Source organism: Rhizophagus irregularis, chromosome 19 (genome assembly GCF_026210795.1).
Source record: "Rhizophagus irregularis chromosome 19, complete sequence".
In the NCBI taxonomy this organism is placed as follows: domain Eukaryota; kingdom Fungi; phylum Glomeromycota; class Glomeromycetes; order Glomerales; family Glomeraceae; genus Rhizophagus; species Rhizophagus irregularis.
Window position 1 is genome coordinate 104,638 of NC_089447.1, and position 19,722 is coordinate 124,359.

Genomic DNA, 19,722 nt, shown 5'->3' on the forward strand with positions numbered 1-19,722 from the left:
AAAAAAAAGAACTTTTTTTTACAAATTTATTGTTTAAAGTCACGTGATACTTGTATGAACACCCATTGTAAATTAAGAAATTAATATAAAATTTGGCCAAAATTAAATTCATTAAATTTTTCTATTTAATTTAAGCAGTCAATCTGGTATTAATCTATTGCTTATTCTGACTGAAAAAGAAATGCAATTTGTTATCACGTTATTAACACATTACAACTATAAATTGAGATTAATTTAATTCTTTTGTTATATTCTCCTCTTGATCATTCTTCTCTTTCTTTTAGCTTTTAATTCCTAAAGTTGTCAATTCTTCATTATTAATCCATTTAGTAAACATTTCTAAAGAACTTACGGGTTGATAAGCAGGAACCTCATGACCTGCTTCGTATATTCTTATAAATGTTAATTTATCAAAAGATTTAATTTCTCCAGCAGGTTTATTACCAACTATCCATTTTTTCATTGGAGCATTATTGAAATCTGATTGGTGGGACCATATCAATGACTTTGCTAATTCTGTTCCACTGAACCTAAAAGAAAGGGTAAAGTTAGTTAATAAAAACTGATACTTTAGACATAAAATAATGGATATTTTATTTACTTGCCAATTACATATATAATCTGCATCTCCATAATATAATAATACAGGAAATCCCCTGTAGAGAAGATATTCGACATCATACTTATTGCTTTGCACCCTAATAAAAATTATCAAAAAATAAAGCATGAAGTATTCTATATTTAATTACAAGAAAATATATTATTGTATACATTTTTTTAAAAAGAAAGAAAAGTGGCGGTTCCACCCGTTAATTTACTTACAAATCTCCTTGAAGGATAAAACGAATGTAAATATCATCTATACAATCAGTGTAATTTTTAAATACTCCAATAGCTGTTCTTATTTCAGGTCTAGCCAAATATAATTTATAATCATTTGGCGGAAAAGTATCTTTTGTAGTATTGAGAGTCCTAATATCATATGCATTTAATCCGGTATTAACAAAATGAGAATTAAAATCACCAAATTCACAAAGTTGTTCTGCTAATATGCAATCAGTTAAATTTCCCGTTTTATAACAATTGTCGACTGATGAAGAAAAACATTTGTAGTTTACATTTTTTAGGAAATTGTTAGAATAATTAGTTATAAAATCATTAAATGAAATTTATGAAGCTCACCTGATTGTTCACATTCAACCAAATCTGATCGCATCGCTACAAGTTCACTTGAATTTAGTATAGGGCCATCTAGTAAAATAAATGTTAGATAAAGCATATCAATATAAGTAAATTACGTAATTAATTGTAATAAATTTATACCCAACCTACATGTGTTAAATTCTAAAAAATCTGGATATGATTTACTACGTGGAAAGTATTGTTTAGTATTGTTTAGTTAATATATATATTTGTGTGTACGTAAAATATAAGAATAAATTTTAAAGAATATTCACTATATTATTTTAGGATCAATCCAACCATTTCCAATTCCAACAGATTTAAGATTAATTGGTATTGCTTTCAAATTATTAGACTTAATTAAAATATTATTTTCGTCTATCAATTTCGCAATAGAAGGTACTAATAATGTGTGATACGATTACTACAAAGTATAAATATAGATTGTGGTGAAGAAATTTTGAAATGAATTAAAACTTACTGTAATGTCCTGCAAAAGATTCACCAAAAATATGGAAATCCATTTTAGAATATTTTGGAAATTTTTCAAAGAATTTTTGTAGAAAAGCGTATAAATTTAGAGTGGATTGTTCTGTTGTTGATATGTTTATATCTCCAAATGAAAATCCTGTACCAACAGGCTGATTTAAAAAGAATGAATTAACATAATGTTTACGGTAATATTCTATTTAAACCAGATACTGTATTTAATATCTACCTGATCAATAAATAACAAATTAGAAACTTGGTTCCAACTTTCAGGAAATATTTCTACATCTGACCCTCCTACTAAAGATCTACAAGGACCCATTTCTTGAAATAATCCTATCATTGAAGAACATCCCGGACCTCCATTTAACCACAACGTTAATGGAGAAGTTTGAGGTTTATTTCTTGATTCAAAAAACCAAAAAAATAAGTTTGTAAATTGATCGACTTTTATATAGCCGGAATACTACAAGGGCAAAGAATTTTAAGTTAACTTTTGATATATGGAAAATTTTCCCTCTTCTTTACCTGTTTAACGTTTGGATCGCATAATTTGCTTGATACGATATTATAAATAGGGTCTATTGTAAAAAATGTTAATCATGCATATAGTTAAATCCATATAATTTACGTGGCGATTCACTTGCGAAACCAAACCTTTTACTACTCCCGCATCAACGGTTCCAATCGTTAACATATGCCATGTTATTAAGGTAACGAAAATGATGAATGAGCAAGATAATTGACCGGATGGTTTAGTTATAAGATTCATCCTTTTTTTTAAAAAAAAAAATTCTTAATCGCAAATATATGAGATGGAGTACCTTAACGTCATAAGAATAAGGTACAATTTTTTATGGGTAGGATATTCATTCTTTATATAATTTTTAATTCGGGAATTCTCTTTTCGATTGCAAGTATAAATAAATATATGTAATGTGACAAGCAACAAAAACAACAAAAATGCAATTATCTAATAATAAATCTTTAAAATCAGACTTTTTATTTTAGCTCTTAATTTAATTTTTGTTTATAGAAACAGAACCATAATATTTTTATGTCAATGAAAAAAGGTTAGGCCCCTGATTTCCTGATGTACACATACTTCCGTACTCCGAATAGCCGAAACAAACAAATAAAAAAAAGGCAGCTTTTACCATATATGGAGGGTTTTTTTTTTATTTACATGGTTTTTTTTATAATTTTTTTCTGTATATCATAGGCACAGAGTATTCAATAGGGAGGTTGAATGATTGTGCTACGCAGCGGCGCATGACAATGATCCCTAATTTTCCCCATATTTTCCTTTATTGCCGGGTCTACCGGATATATAAAAACTATTTCGGCTTGCTTAGATTGTAACAGATTATTGAAAATATTACCAAATTTATTACAGAGGTGCGCTAATATCACACGATTAATGAATTTAATTAAAGGATAATGACGAAAATCAAATAATTAAGAATATTATGAATAATTTAATTATATGGCTGTTAAAGCTTCATTATAGATCCATTTGGTAAACATTTCTAAGGAATTTACAGGCTGATAAAAAGGCATTTCATGACCTGCATTATAAATTCTAATAAATGTTAATTTATTAAAAGAAATAATTTCTCCTGCGGATTTATCGCCAACTATCCATTTTTTTATTGGAGTATTATTAAAATCTGATTGGTGGGACCATATTAATGCCTTTGCTAATTCTATTCCACTGAACCTAAAAGAAAAAAAACATATTTATTTAATAAAAAACGTTTAAATAGGAAAGAAATGGATAATGCTGATTGTATTTACCAGTTACAAATATAATCAGCATCGCCGTAATATAATAATACAGGAAAGCCTCTGTTAAGAAGATATTCAACATCTGCTTTATAACTATATGACCTGATAAAATTATTGAAAGATAAAATAGATAATTATGAATATATTTCTTTTCAAAAAAAAAAAAATTATATATAAAATGTTTACTTACTTATCACCATTAGTGTAAAAAAGGTCAAAAGTATCCATCGAGCAATTAACATAATTTTTTTGCGCACCGATTGCTTTCATTACTTCAGGGTTAGCCAAATACAGCATATAATCACTTGGCGGGTAAGTATTTTTTGTCGTTATAGAAGTTCTGATATCATAAGGATTTAATCCAGTTTTTATAAAGTAAAGATCAGACGCCAAGATGCAAAAATTTTCCGCTGATATGCAATCTTTCACAATTCCTGTTGTATAACATTTGTCGACTGGCGAGGAAAAATAAAGGCGAAAAATAAAATGAGAAGTTATTAGGGTTGCAGAATTGTTAGCAGGAATTCTCGAAAGGATTTAAAGACTTACGTAATTGTTCGCATTCAGGTAATAATGATCTCATTTCCGCTAGATCACTTGAATTTAATAAGGGACCGTCTAGTAAAAAAATCATTACACGGCAACGTAAATTAAGTTGTGTAATAATTTCTAAAAAATATTGATAAAGGTTTCTAAACTTACATGAATTAAATTCTAAAAAATCTGGATAAGATTTACTACACGTCAAGCAAATATTAAATGATATCAGATATGCATGTAATAAACATAAATGATTAAATATCTAAAAACAAAAAAAATATTTACTATAAAATTTTAGAATCGACCCAACCATTTCCAATTCCAACAGATTGAAGATTAATTGGGATCGCTTTTAAATTATTAGAATTAATTAAAATATTATTTTCGTCAATCAATTTTGCAATTGAAGGTACTAATAATATATGTGACGCAATAAAAAAATGATGTTATTATAAAAGTACGAATAGAGATTGTGATAAAAAAATGTTGAAATAATCAAATATCTTACTGTAGTGTCCTGCATAAGATTCACCGAAAATATGAAAATTCATTTTAGAATATTCCGGAAATTTTTCAAAGAATTTTTGTAAAAATATGTACAAATTCTTAGAAGATTGTTCCGTTGTTCCTACGGTTCTATCTCCAAATGAAAATCCTGTATCAACAGGCTGTAATAAAAAGAATGAGCTAGTGTAAATAATTAATACAAATATATGAGAAGAAAAAATATTTTTTTACCTGGTCAATAAATAACATATTAGAAACTTGATTCCAACTTTCAGGAAATATTTCTACATCTGACCCTCCTACTAAAGATCTACAAGGACCCATTTCTTGAAATAATCCTATCATTGAAGAACATCCCGGACCTCCATTTAGCCATAATGTCAATGGAGAAGTTTGAGGGTTATTTCTTGATTCAAAAAACCAAAAAAATAAGTTTGTAAATTGATCGACTTTTATATAGCCGGAATACTAGCGAGACGTGGAGAATAGTTAATATGCAATATATATGTTTGAAAAAAAAAGAATTCTTTTTTCGCTTCTTTACTACCTGCTTCACGTTTGGATCGCATAAATTGCTTGATACAATATTATAGGTAGGGTCTAGTAGACAAAAAGGGTTTTATTCACCAAAATTTGAAATTAACGTGCTAAGTAAGTCTATAATCATACCTATAACTGCTGCGCCAACGATTTCAGTGGTTAGTATGAGACATATTATTAAGGTAACGAAAATGATTAATGAATAGGAAAATTTGGCGGATAATTTAATCATCTTTATCTAACGCATACAAGTTTTTTCTTTGACTAACGCAAACAGGTTGTAATTTATACACCTTTGATGTGGTTAATACAATATGTATTACCATTTTTGTCACAAACATTGTAAGTTTATTTAAAACTCCGGACATGTTCCGATTTTCCGATTTCCGGTCATACTATGGGATTTACTATATAAATTGAACAATATGTGTGCAAGCTTATTGAAATAATCCGTTTTTGATTGTTATCGAAATTATTAAAATTAATTATTCCACTTGCCTAAAAGAAAGGATAAAGTTAGTCAATAACACAGATACGCTAGCATAAAATAAATGAGAATTTTATTCGTTTACCAGATACAAATATAAACAGTATCACCGAAATATAATCACATCAGGAAATCCCCTGTAAAGAAGATTCTGTCATACGAAAATAGAAAATTCTTGGAGTAAACAAAATAAATATATTGTTTATTTTATGATATAAATTGCGCGAAAAGGGAAAAAATAAGATTAATTTGCTTACAAATTGCCCTGATTAATAAACTAAAGATGAAAAATTGGAAAAAATTTTATGTGCTGCCATCATTTCAGGTTTAGCCAATTAAAGCATGTAATCGTTTGAAACATCAGATTTATTTCTGACATAATAAGCGTTTAATCCGGATTTAATATAACTAGAATAAATGTCTCTCTGTATGTTATGTTTTATAACATTGGTCAATTTGTAAGTTAGCTGCAATATTTATATGACGTCAATTGAGAGTTTTTAAGTTTTTAAACTTTTAAACTTACATGTATTAAGTTTTAAGAATTCTGGATAAGATTTACGCGTCAAGTTAATATACTTATATACTATATAGATTGTAAATAAGGTACTATAAAATGTGTATGGTCACTATATAATGTCCTGCAAAAGATTCACCGGTATATATACAGTATATACTAGAATATTCTGGACAAGTAATCTTTGCAAAAAATACATAAATTGAGATGTTCAGTTGTTGATACGGTTATATCTCCAAATGAAAATCTTGCATTCAACGGGCTATAATGTTAACGTAATATTTATTATAAGATTACCGGATCAATAAATAACCAACTTTCAGGAAATATTTCTACATCTGTTTCTCCTACTAAGATCTACAAGGACTATTTCTTGAAGTAATACTAACATTGAAAAACATCCCGGGCCTCTTATTTTTCATTCTTTATATACTTTTTTTTTTTATTGAATCGTAGTTTTTTCAATTGTACAATTTCGTCAAATGTGTTAACTGAATCACTTGCAAAAAGTACCGCAAAAATATGTAACGCAGTAATATGCTGACCAAGAAAGTCAAAGTAGGTAATTTTTGCATCAGTATAATCACTTATCACAAATTGCTTTATTTATCACAAACGAGTTTATAACTTGATTTAGTAGTAATTTACTGAGTGAGCTGTATTAACTTCTGCGCATGAAAAAACTAAAATTTCCAATAGCATTTCGAATCATCAAAATGTCACGTGAATGGGAAATATAGGCCTTTTTTTATTCGATAACAAAGTAAGTTGAGCTCATAATTTTCTTGCGATACATAGTGTTCGTCAATCACAGGATACCAGATAAACTCGGGTTTGTTACATTATTCACTCAATTTATTTTGACAACTTCCAATAATGATTTACCACACACTCGGATGGGGAAACTCTACAAAGAAACGGCTCGAGGTTTTGAAGTCGGCGCATGGTTCTCAGCTCGGCTCGGTTCAGAGCGACTTGAACTGACTGAGCCGACTTGAGCTGGCATTTCTACAATTATTTTGTGTTATAAGGTTATTTATATGCAGGAATTATTAAACGACATTTATTTAAAAAAATTTTATTCGGTAATTGAATTTTCATATTCATATTTATTTATTAAAAAAATTTTTTGCATTTAATGACCGAATTATCATTTTTTTATTGTAATCAATCTTATTTGATGTAAGCGATTATATGCTACATTAAAGCAAAAGAGCTTACAAATATTATAATATATAATACTAGTAATAACAGGATTGTTACCATAACAATCATAATCGTTATCATAATTATTAAGATCATAGTAATCATTATCTTGATTACTTTCATCATTTTTATTATTTGTATTATCTATTATTCAATTGCATAGAAAATCGAATTTTTTAAGAATTTCTTTATAATTCTTATCTGGTTCATTATAATAAGTAAACAATCTTCATATGTATCAATGGCGATAATAATAGTAATGATAAATCTCAAAAACAATATTGCCAATTGTGTGACATTCCTTGCTGTTTGCTTTAATTTTACCTACTTCTATATATTATACACAATAATCATTTTTTTGCATTAGAGTTTCCTCTTATTTTAAAATAAAAAAAATAAATAATATATTGTTGTTATCAACGATAAAAAAAAATTATTTATCTCTTGCCATTCCCTGCTTGTTCAAAAATGATCTTAATTCTTAGCGTAGTCTCAGGGCGTTCCATATTTTAAAATTCATTTGGTATTGTTATTATAACAAATTTTTGTTGTAAGTACTAAGTACTACATCAAAAAATTTATCCATCACAGGGAGGATCAGATCAACATCTCTATAGGAGAAAGAACATTTATTGTCCGGAGCGTAGCGAAGGATTATGCACTAGATGATTTGATAGTTAACCCATGTAATATTCCTTCCTCCTTCCTACCTCTGCATTTTCTTTTTTCCAGCACGTGACGATGTACAATAAACCCTTGAACAGCACTTCGGACTTAATAACGGTTTCCCATTTCCTGGTGTAATATATAAGTAAGTTTTCTTCTTTTTTAGGTCTGTTTTCTCTCCGTCTAGGGCTTCTCTTTATTCTTAGGCCCCTTTTCTTTACGTCTTCCTTTAGGTATGTGGGTTATTGTGTGTAGGTTTGTGTGTAAGTTTGTGTATAGGTGATATGTATGTATGTGTATTTCCTTACTCTTTCCCCTTCCTCTGACCTCCTCGCTTTTCTCTTTCCCTTTCGTTTTCCCCTTCGTTTTCCCCTTTCCCTTTCGTTTTCCCCTTCGTTTTCCCCTTTCCCTTTCGTTTTTCCCCTTCAATGTTGCTGCACCTCAACGTGGTGATCAGGTGACAACAAGTTTTAAAGACTTGGCTAAGTCAGTAATTACATATTACATAAGCTTTATATTATATTGATTTCATATGCTTCCTAATAAATTGGAAGATAAATATTTAACAAAAAGAATCAAATTTGAGAATTGAATTATAATCTTATTGAAATAGTAACTTGATATCTATCTATGGTTAATGGAGTCAATCCCAAGAAATTCATCATGATTCCAAGGGCGACAATTCTTTACAGCTTATTCAACTATCTCAAAACCAGCAAGTCATGTGATAGTGATTCTGAAATAAGAAAAGACGCCCCTTCACATACATCCAAAATCCATTACTTATTGAATAATTTTGTATTAAATTTTTTTTTTTTCTTCTTATTTTAAAAAAATTGCTCACACAATACTGAAATAACTTTACTGTTTCGTAAAATTTCTTCGCCTTTATCTTCATAATGGTAGGTCGAAAAGAACAAAATTCTTATCTTCTTTCTCTTCCGTTTTTTCCTAGTGTACGGATAATAAAAATTTAGAAGAAAGATCGATTTCAATAGTTGGAACAGCGATAATATTAGAAATAAGTTAATAACTGCAGTAACACTTGATTTCTGCGATAATAAAACTAGGAAACGGAAACCATATTTAAGTCAGTAAAAGAATTCAATTTTATTAATTAATTCATATTGTAAAGGTTAGCTATTTGATACTGTATGTAATTCTGACTGAAGAAATCTAATGCAGATGGTCATTCTCAAACTAAGAAAATATTTTAAAATAATGAAAGATATGGTTTTCGTGTAGTACTTAAAAAAATAAATGATTCATCAAATATTAGTGAGGATTTTTTAAATGAGGTAAGAAATTAAATTTAATAAAAAATATGCAATGGTATTTTTTTTTTTTATAAACTCATTAATATTTATCTTATATAATACAGTGGAAATTACATTTACAATGTCATCATAAAACAATATCAAAAGGTTCCATTCATGTCCCATTATTTGAAATAACACAAGATCCAGAAACATTAAATTATATGGCTGTAGTGTTTAAATTTCCTTTTGGTAGTTTAAAAAATTTAATTTATTGATATTTGAAAAGATATTGGTATAATGATCCTGAAAAAAAGGCCAACTGCCAATGAATTAAAACGGATTTTTTGAAATGGGATACTAAATATTGGCGGGAAAAAGATGAGAAAACGAGAATATCAGTTCCTGGTAATTATCTTCCAAAATCTTACAAGTAGTTATTCGGCCAAAATTAATGAAATATTAGCACAAGATGAATTAAGCGACAAGATTATAATAACTATGATAATGGTGTGTATAACAATTGAGGGTAGTATTTTTTAAAATACGTTTTAAAAAATATAGTTATAAATTGTATACTAATATTTTTTATTACATAATTAGAAAACTTTATAATTAAAGATTTAATACGAGTGAAGATCAGGCGTAAAATAGTTTTATTTGCGTTAAACCCTGAATGACAAAATGAATTTATAGAAAGAATTTGTTCAGTACATCACACAATAAATAAATATATACAAGATCGAGTCAAGAAAACGTACAATAAAACATTTTAAATCAACTTTAAAAAAATATTATAAATTACAATTTTATTAAATTAAATTTGTTAGAATCATATATTATGTTTTATCCATAATTATAAATGAAAATTGAATTAAAAAAAATTTGATGGGAGCTATATCGGTCACAGGGCCGAATGATTGGATGAAAATGGGCCACGTAGTTTTTCACCAATTAATGAAGGTCCCTCTGCCTGATCTCATCACCAATCCTTTTCTTATGCACCGAGTCTAAGAATTCATCAGCCTTTTTATCCTCTTCGCAAATTGAAGGGCTTGCTTCATTGAGCTGATTTACAACAGAACTAGGTACATCGGGAGAAATGTCCTGGGTTTGTTGCTTAATCTCCTCAATGTCATCCCTTAGTTTCACTACCTCAGCTTTAAGTTCGGCAATCTTAGCCCAAGTCTAGCATTTTCTTCCCTAAGTGAGCTAATCTCCTCGGATGCATTGTATATAAGTATTTATTAAAACATAAAATCCTGTTTAGCGCGCGTAATTCTCAATAATTTCATACAAGAATAATGTTTATATCGAAAATTTTATACTATATTGATAGCACCAATTTAAGGTATTACTTAAATTACGATTTTGTTTAAACTTTTTCTGCACTTTTAAATTCACTATTTTGAACCTAAAAAAAGAAAAATAAATGAGTAAAATAATATATTTAACATATTAAACATGAATAAAAAATAATATTAATCATTTTATCTAAAAGATTTTATTAGTAACTTTATTTATTACTGTAAGTAACAAACTATCTGAAAATTGTCAAAGTCGAATCACATGAGCGACGATCAAAATGATGTCACAGAGGCCGTATTTCTGGACCTGGTCAAAATATGTGGTAAACAAGAAAGAAATATTTTATTTTTTATCATATTTATATTTAACAAAAACAGCGTTCTTTTAATACTTTTTTATTTCTAAAATATTGATAAGATCAAAATAATTTTATTTTAATTACAAAAGTTAGCCAATAAATAGATTACATTTAAGAGAAGTACATTAATTAGGCAATAAATACTAAACTACAACATAAAACTAAATATTAAAATAAATATTAAATAATAAATTATTTGTCATTAATCATTAATGATAAAAAAATAAGTAATATATTATTAAGAAAAATAACAACGCGTCAATGTTTTCAAGAAAATAAATTTTTACCATACATAATCAAGGGTCAAGAATAATGTATTGCTCCGCACGACCGCACGACTACCCCAGCGTACCCTACAAATTTGTCACGAAACGGCCGGCATTAAGAAATTAAGAAATTAACTATGTGAATGTGACAAAAAATACCGTCACGTGATTTTTCGTGATATTTTTGTAAGGTACTCTGGGTAAATCGTTCCGCACGAGCTGAAGCCAGCTCACGAGCCAGGTATGTTGAGCAGAGCCGAGCTGCTGATAGAATTTCTATCATGGTACAGTATCGGCTAATTATTAAATTTTTTTAACTCAAATTTGTACCCTCCCAATGCATAATTATGACTACTTGTTTTTAATTTACTATTTATCAATGTAAATTTTCATACAAAAACTAAAATTTATGTATTATAAATTTTGTCAATATTAACTGTTAATAAAATTTTATTTATTTTATTAATAAAAATTAAAACTTCATTAACATTTTAAATGGATCGGCTGTTACAATCAGTTAATATGCAACCAGTAATCATTACTCATAGTGAAGTTATCGGCGTACTAATACAAATAATTCAACTATTACTCATATATTTAATAACATTGCAAATTGTTTTTTTGCTCTTGAAAACTCTTTTTATTTGATTTGATTGATTTCTCTTTATTAAAAAAAAAAAATAAGAAAATGGTATGATAAATTTTTACTTTTGAAAAAATATCCTGTTAAAAGCTATAACTATTTAAGCGTTACTGATTTGTAAAATTTGCAATAGGTTAAATTCACAGTCGACCAGATTCGTGATCTTGTACGTATTAATAAATTTAACATGAAAGTTATTTATTAATTAAGTAGAAATTTTAATCGGTCAAAACTCTTAAATAATTTAGATGGATCGAACCACAAACGTGCGTAATATTTCTGTTATCGCACATGTTGATCATGGAAAGTCCACGCTTACTGATTCTTTGGTATCCAAGGCCGGTATTATGGCTCAGCAGAAAACTGGTAATCGATACACAGATGAACGTCCTGATGAACAAGAACGTTGCATTACAATCAAATCTACAGCAATTTCAATGTATTTTGAATTTCCAAAGAAGGATTTAGTAGATGTGAATGGAAAGACTGATGGTATACATCAATTCTTAACAAAATATTTTATTTACAATAACCGCTTAATAATCGATTTGCATATTTTCGCTTTTATTATTAATTAGGCGAAGGATTCTTAATTAATTTGATTGATTCTCCTGGACATGTAGACTTTTCATCTGAAGTAACAGCTGCTCTTCGAGTTACTGATGGTGCCTTAGTTGTCGTTGATTGTGTTGAGGGCGTATGCGTGCAGACAGAAACCGTCTTACGACAAGCTCTTACTGAACGAATAAAGCCTGTAGTAATTATTAACAAAGTTGATCGAGCCTTATTGGAATTACAACTTACAAAAGAAGATTTGTACAAAGTATGTATAAAAGGATAAAAAGTTAATTTCTTTTGATAGTAAAATATTAAATATAAAAGTTATTATATTCTAGTCTTTTCAACGTACAATTGAATCAGTAAATGTCGTTATTTCGACTTATTTTGACAAAGCTCTCGGTGAAATACAAGTTTACCCCGAGAATGGTACTGTTGCTTTTGGATCAGGTCTTCAAGGGTGGGGTTTTACTCTTCATCAATTTGCTCAACGATATTCTAAAAAATTTGGTGTTGACAAAATAAAGTTGATGCAAAAGCTTTGGGGTGAAAACTATTTCAATCCTATAACCAAGAAATGGTCCAAACAACCGACTGCTGATAAGGGTGGTGTGACTGAACGTGCCTTTTGTAAGTTTGTCTTGGATCCTATCTATAAATTATTTGATGCTGTCATAAATTCTAAGAAAGAAGAACTTGAAAAAATTCTCGAAAAGTTGGAAATTACTTTAAAAAGTGATGAAAAAGATCTAGAAGGAAAAGAACTACTTAAACTCGTAATGAATAAATTCTTGCCTGCTTCCGATGCTTTACTGGAAATGATAATAATTCATCTACCATCACCTGTATCTGCTCAAAAATATCGTGCTGAAATGTTGTACGAAGGTCCTGCTGATGATGAGTGTGCTATCGGTATACGTAACTGCGATCCTAAGGCGCCTCTAATGTTTTATGTGTCTAAAATGGTACCATCAACTGATAGAGGCCGTTTCTACGCTTTTGGACGTGTATTTTCGGGTACTGTTAGATCTGGTCTTAAAGTTCGTATTCAAGGTCCTAACTATCAACCTGGTAAAAAGGACGATTTGTTTATCAAACCTATTCAACGCACAATTCTTATGATGGCACGTTTTGTTGAATCTATTGAAGAATGTCCTGCTGGTAACATTGCTTGTCTCGTTGGTATTGACCAATATCTACTTAAGTCTGGTACTATTACTACTTCGGAAACTGCTCATAATTTGAGAATCATGAAATTCTCCGTATCACCTGTAGTCCAAGTAGCTGTTGAAGTAAAAAATCCAAATGATTTATCCAAATTAGTTGAAGGATTAAAATGTTTGTCTAAATCAGATCCTTGTGTTAAAGTTAGCACTTCAGAATCTGGTGAACATATTGTAGCTGGTGCGGGAGAATTACATTTAGAAATTTGCATAAAAGATTTACAAGATGATTATGCTCAAGTTCCAATCAAAATTAGTGAACCTGTTGTATCTTATAGAGAAACTGTTCAAACTGAATCATCAATAATTGCTTTATCAAAATCGCCGAACAAGCATAACCGTATATATATGAAAGCTTTTCCTTTACAAGAAGAACTTTCCAACGACATTGAAAACGAAAAAATTTCATCCCGGGATGACGTCAAGTTACGTGCACGTGCCCTTGCTGATAATTACGGCTGGGACGTTACCGATGCTCGTAAGATTTGGTGTTTTGGTCCTGATAATGTTGGACCAAACTTGTTGGTTGATGTAACCAAGGGAGTTCAATACCTTAATGAAATCAAGGATTCTTGTATTTCCGCTTTCCAATGGGCTACAAAAGAAGGTGTATGCTCTGAAGAAAATATGCGATCTTGTCGCTTTAACATTCTTGATGTGGTATTACACGCTGATGCTATTCATCGTGGTGGTGGACAAATAATTCCTACATGTCGTCGCGTTATACGTGCTGCATCTTTAACAGCTACTCCCGGTCTCATGGAGCCTATTTTTCTCGTAGAAATACAATGTCCTGAAGTTGCCATGGGTGGCATATATGGTGTCTTAAATAGACGTCGTGGTCACGTTTTTGCAGAAGAACAACGTCCTGGTACTCCATTGTACACCGTTAAAGCTTATTTGCCTGTAAGTTATAGTCCAGTGGGTTTAATAATCTTATATTATTATTTTATATATAAACTAATTTATTAATTTCCAGGTAAACGAATCCTTTGGTTTCACTGCCGATCTTCGTTCAAATACGGGAGGTCAAGCCTTTCCTCAATGTATGTTCTCTCATTGGCAACTTATGAATGGAACTCCATTAGAACCCGGTACAGTAGCAAATATAGTGAAAGGAATAAGGAAAAGAAAAGGTCTCTCAGAAGAAGTATGTAAAATATCATTTATATTCGAGTGTGATTTTCTCGTATATTGTAACTTAACCCATTTTAAATGAATTATAGATACCTAGTTTGGATAATTACCTTGATAAACTCTGAACCTACGAAAAGAAATTGTCTTAATAAATTTAATATATATATATATACTCTCATACTAATTAGAAAGAAAAATTGATGAATCAATCCTTGAATTTTAGATTTGATAGAAGTAGAAACTTTCATGATACAAAGTTTTTTTCTTTAATACATGCAACAGTATTTAGTTAATAATAATCAATGAAATTGTGTAACAAAAAAAAAAGTAATTTAAATTTAAAAGCTAAGTTATAATAAATTTGGACTTTTTTAAATATGATGTGACATTGTGACTCATGTGAGCAACATTAAGAAGAATTATACAGTATTTTATTTATAATATACCCTCAGTGTTCATTCATCTTATTCTCAACAGCATACAGTTAGAATGTGCCTCATGGTTTGATTATTTGACATTGTCAATAATAAATATTATTTCTTTCTTTTCATTTTTTGAACGAAGAAAATGTAATAATATGAACGTCATAATTTTTTTATGTAACCAAAATACACTAAAAATATACTATTTTGATGATCAAATCCCATAAATCATCAATTTCCTTTAATAACCTAACATATCAGGAAAAGTAGAAATCCCTCGTGAACAAATACCAAAGAGAACAATTAGTTCGGAGTCGAATATTTATTATTTAATATCGGTTCACGCGTTCCCGTTCTCGAGAATTATATTGGTTTTTAGTTCTTATTCACGTAGAGGTTTTAGAAATTATTTATTTCTACGAAATGAAGACCAAACATTTAAAAAATAGAATTTTTTTGGCATGATGATCCTTAATGATTTTTGTGAAACATTTCACAGAAAAAAAGGGTTTTATGAACCATAATTTTTCCGAAAAAATTTCTCAAAAAAAATTTTGCTTATTTTCTTAATTCAAAAGTTACTTATTAATTTTTATTAAAGCATTTATTAATTTTTATAAATTTTAAAATAATTTCAATTTGTACTTTAACGTTAAAGAAATAAATAATAAGAAAATAATAATAATAAAAAAAAAATTATTGTCCAAACAAGTAATATAAAAATTTTATTAAATTTATCCTCTTTTTTTTTTACGTGATTTTAACGAAATTTATTGTTATGTATATATTATAGTAATGTTTAGAAAACCTCCATCAAACATCAAAAGTTATTCACCATTACGTAGTTCAGATCGTAGAAGATTTAAGGATGAAATATTAAAAAAATTCCCATTATTAGAATCTTCAATTAATAATTTGATCGAATCTTCAACGGATGCTACAGATTCAAAATCAGAATCTCCGTTTAATATTATAGTACCTGAAAATACTCAATTAGCAAAATTTAATTCAAATTTAGGCGTACATGGAGTAATTTATACGACCAAAGAAAAACATCCTCTTTGGTTTAAAAAAGATAAAGATAAAAATGAAATTTTGGTTCCAAGCGGTAAATTATATTATAATATATATATATATATATATATATTATTTTGAATCAAACAAAATTAAATATTAATATTCGTTTATTATTATTTTTTATTTATAGTTTATATGTTGTGGAAATTTCCTGATATGTTGCCAAAAATACCAACATTTGATATGGTGATTTCCAAATTAACTGGCGGGGCTAATCTTATGATTCCAGGTATCGCATTCCCCTCTGAAGGTTTACCTGAAGTAAATGAAGGGGAACTTGTATCTGTTGTGGTTAGAGGTTCAAAGCAAGTATCGTTAAATCAATAATATATTATTATTGTTGTTGTTGTTATTTGATTAAATTTAATACTTACTAATTTTTATATATTTTTAGCATACCAATGGCAGTAGGAACAATGAATATATCAACAAAATTGCTTGAACCAGGGAGTACTCGTAAAGGAATTGCAGTTAATGTAATTCATATATTTGGTGATTGTTTATGGAGTATGGGCGATCAATCTAGTCCACCGGAATTATCTGATGCCAAAACTTTTCAAGAAAATATTGAAACTGAATCATCTGAATCAAAAGTTGCTGATATAAATGAAGAAATAGACGAAGATGTTGAAGTTGAAAATTTAGAAAATGAATTTGAAACCAAATTAACAGTTTCAGGTAGAAAGAATATATATATATTTTTTTTTGAAGTAAATCTAATTATTTTATATTATTTTTTTTTCCTTTATTAATGTAGAAGTCGATAAATTATTACAAGATTCGTTTTATCAAGCATTAATAGAAAAATTGACACCCGCTACTCCATTACCAATGTCAACTTCACAATTTTATTCTGCTTACCTTTTACCATGTCGTCCTATTGGTACCGAAAATGAAGTTGATGTTAAAAAGTCAAGTTATAAAAAGGTACAATAACAGTTTATAGGAAGTTGAATTGTTTTTAAATTTCCATATTTCATATTTTTAAAAGTATTCTTTTGGTAGGTCGCAAAATTCTTGAGCGCTATGGAAAAAAAGGGAGTTATAAAGATGAAAGGAGATTCCACTCTTATTCATGTTAACTGGAATCACGAAAGGTAAAATTTGCCAGCACCGAATATGATAAAAAATTTCTTAAAAATTGTATATTAATTCATTTATCATAATGACATAATCTTAGCTTAGCTGGGTTTCGACCTCATAAAACTATCAAGAAAGCCACTTCGTCTACTGCACTTAATGAAGGACATCCGATAATTGAGATTAAACAAGTGTTTAAACCAAAAGGTCCTATTGTAGATTTTTTTAAAGCTCAAGGTGAAAAGTAAGTTAAATTTTTTGATTTCGTCTAAAGTTATAAATCAAACATTAATACAATTTTTTTTACTTTGTATAAGTGTTGAATCAGATACTGTTTACGAACCCGAACAAATTAAATCGATTGTTTTGAATTATCTTAAATCTCATAATTTGTCTGATAAACAAAATCCAAAGTTCGTAATGATTTAAGAAATTAATTCGTGATTTTTATTTTTTTTTGGGGTAAATCACCTTATTAAATTCAAAATTATTTCTTTTAGGTTTGTTATTCCTGATGAACCAATTCGAGAAATTTTAGCTAATAAATCAGGAGTAAGGGTTCCTGATAAATGGATAAGAAATGATTTAGTGAAAGAAATACAATCAAAAATGGAGGATCATCATTATGTTATATTACCTGGTCATGATCCTGAATTGAGGTTTGTATTTTATATTATGTTCAATTATCTTAATATCTTGAAAAATTGTATTTTATTAAGAGACTTATAATAAAACAAAATAATAGGAAGGGATTACCAAAAAATATCCAAATATCCGAGTCTACACGTACAGGAAATAAAGTTGTTACTACTATTCGTGGATTAGAAAGTTATGGAATGAATCCTAATGATCTTACCGAACCACTTCAAAAATTATGTGCATCGAGTGTTTCAGGTAATTATATTTATCTTTATTTTATTCATACAATTTTTTTTTATAAATACAATGTCTATAATATTTTAATGTTTAATATATATACATTACACATTTTTTTTATAGTCAATCCAACACTACAATCTTCTCCCAAAAAACCTTTGATGGAAATTATGGTACAAGGACCACAAATTAAACTTGTCAAAAAATATTTAATGGATACAAAAGGATTTCCAGAAAAATATATTGAAACTACGAACGTTAAAAAAAAAGGAAAGAGATGATGATGATCGAGTCAAATTTATTATTACGTGACTTATTGACAATTAAATATGGATCTAAAAAACATTATATTCTAACTCATTTAATTTTTATACCTTTCATTAATTTATTACACTAATATATTATATATGTATCCTTTTATTGAATATTGACTATAACATTATAACGAGTATTATTATTCTCTTACAATTGTTATTCAAATTATTTAGTATTGGAATATAATTTAATCAATAAGTGAAATTTGTGTAATAGAATCTGATGCAAAAGGTAGTTGCGCTTCAGTTTTATTAATATATTTATAATGTTGAAAATATTGAAAAAAAAAATCAAATTCAATAATCTAATTAAAATTCTTTATTAAAAGTCACGGAAATCTTTACAAAATAATGAATTAATTTATTGTATGAATTGCGTTATGCGATTTGGATTTATGATTCTCTAATATCAGTATTGCACTTTTTTTGCTTTTTTTTAAAAATAAATACAGGATTTTATAATTATTAATTGGTAATTTTATAAATTTATGATAAATTGTTGATGAGAAATCAACCAATCAAACCCAAATTTTTTATTTGAAATTTTTGACAGAGATTCAAAAGGCGATAATACATATTGTACCGCATCAATGTCAATATTCCGAGTTATTGCAAAACTGCTTTGAATATCAGTGATATTTAAATTCTTTACGTATTAAATGTTATAAATCTCATTAAACTTATTGTGCTCAAAATTTTAATTATTCAAATTAATTAGTGTGGAATCATCGGAAACCAGGGAAATAAGAATAAAGAACTATGAGTAGTCCTACTACTACTTATTGCCCTACTGCCTCTCGGTGATATGGGAAAGAAATACACCGCTAATTCTTTCCTTAAAGTAAAATGAGACACAGCCCAATACTAGGTCACCTGAAATATGGGAAACAAAGAGATCCAAATCGCTGCGGGTGAATTGCACACCATTGAAAAGACTTGGAAATGACGAACTGATAAACACACCCTCTATTGATTGAAGCAAGGCAAATCCAAGGAAAATACGAGATAGGGAGTCGAATACTAGCCACTTATTCAAAAAGAATATCCGAAGTAAAGAAAAAAAATTTATAGAAAAATATTGTTTGTATAAAATACCAAAATAATTCATGTTATTATTAATAATTATAAGATTATTGAAGTTTTATGATAAGATTTTTACAAGGAGCGTATGGAATATATGGCGAATGTAATGAGTCAGGAACTTGTAAATTCTAAAAGATTTAAGGGTAACTTCATTAAAGACATATGCTGTGATTGTTGTATAAATTCATCACTCCATTTG

The 19,722-nt window shown here is 28.5% G+C and overlaps 4 protein-coding genes across 4 annotated transcripts; 2 read left to right on the top strand and 2 right to left on the bottom strand.

Annotated features, from left to right (window-relative positions):
• Nucleotide 1: 1 nt before the first annotated feature.
• OCT59_010571 (uncharacterized protein) lies at nucleotides 2-2,443 on the bottom strand (the record flags this gene model as incomplete). Its single annotated transcript, XM_066136010.1, has 10 exons — nucleotides 2-530; nucleotides 606-698; nucleotides 823-1,090; nucleotides 1,183-1,251; nucleotides 1,333-1,367; nucleotides 1,458-1,584; nucleotides 1,664-1,823; nucleotides 1,901-2,137; nucleotides 2,200-2,252; nucleotides 2,329-2,443. The coding sequence occupies 10 exons, from the start codon at nucleotides 2,441-2,443 to the stop codon at nucleotides 281-283; spliced, it is 1,407 nt and encodes a 468-aa protein (XP_066000687.1). The 3' UTR covers nucleotides 2-280.
• Nucleotides 2,444-3,153: 710 nt separating this feature from the next.
• On the bottom strand, nucleotides 3,154-5,278 carry OCT59_010572 (uncharacterized protein; the record flags this gene model as incomplete). Its single annotated transcript, XM_025332323.2, has 10 exons — nucleotides 3,154-3,391; nucleotides 3,469-3,561; nucleotides 3,650-3,914; nucleotides 4,009-4,077; nucleotides 4,162-4,196; nucleotides 4,285-4,411; nucleotides 4,508-4,667; nucleotides 4,738-4,974; nucleotides 5,054-5,106; nucleotides 5,176-5,278. 10 exons carry the CDS (start codon nucleotides 5,276-5,278, stop codon nucleotides 3,154-3,156), a joined length of 1,380 nt encoding a protein of 459 aa, XP_025173575.1.
• A 6,723-nt stretch (nucleotides 5,279-12,001) lies between these two features.
• OCT59_010573 (Elongation factor 2) lies at nucleotides 12,002-14,796 on the top strand (the record flags this gene model as incomplete). The annotated part of the gene is made up of 5 exons (XM_025323299.2): nucleotides 12,002-12,245; nucleotides 12,332-12,576; nucleotides 12,650-14,440; nucleotides 14,514-14,684; nucleotides 14,761-14,796. 5 exons carry the CDS (start codon nucleotides 12,002-12,004, stop codon nucleotides 14,794-14,796), a joined length of 2,487 nt encoding a protein of 828 aa, XP_025173576.2.
• Nucleotides 14,797-15,888: 1,092 nt separating this feature from the next.
• On the top strand, nucleotides 15,889-18,808 carry OCT59_010574 (uncharacterized protein; the record flags this gene model as incomplete). The annotated part of the gene is made up of 10 exons (XM_025319552.2): nucleotides 15,889-16,201; nucleotides 16,301-16,475; nucleotides 16,565-16,848; nucleotides 16,928-17,097; nucleotides 17,176-17,267; nucleotides 17,351-17,494; nucleotides 17,568-17,663; nucleotides 17,751-17,909; nucleotides 17,996-18,144; nucleotides 18,250-18,808. 10 exons carry the CDS (start codon nucleotides 15,889-15,891, stop codon nucleotides 18,405-18,407), a joined length of 1,740 nt encoding a protein of 579 aa, XP_025173577.1. The 3' UTR covers nucleotides 18,408-18,808.
• Nucleotides 18,809-19,722: the final 914 nt, after the last annotated feature.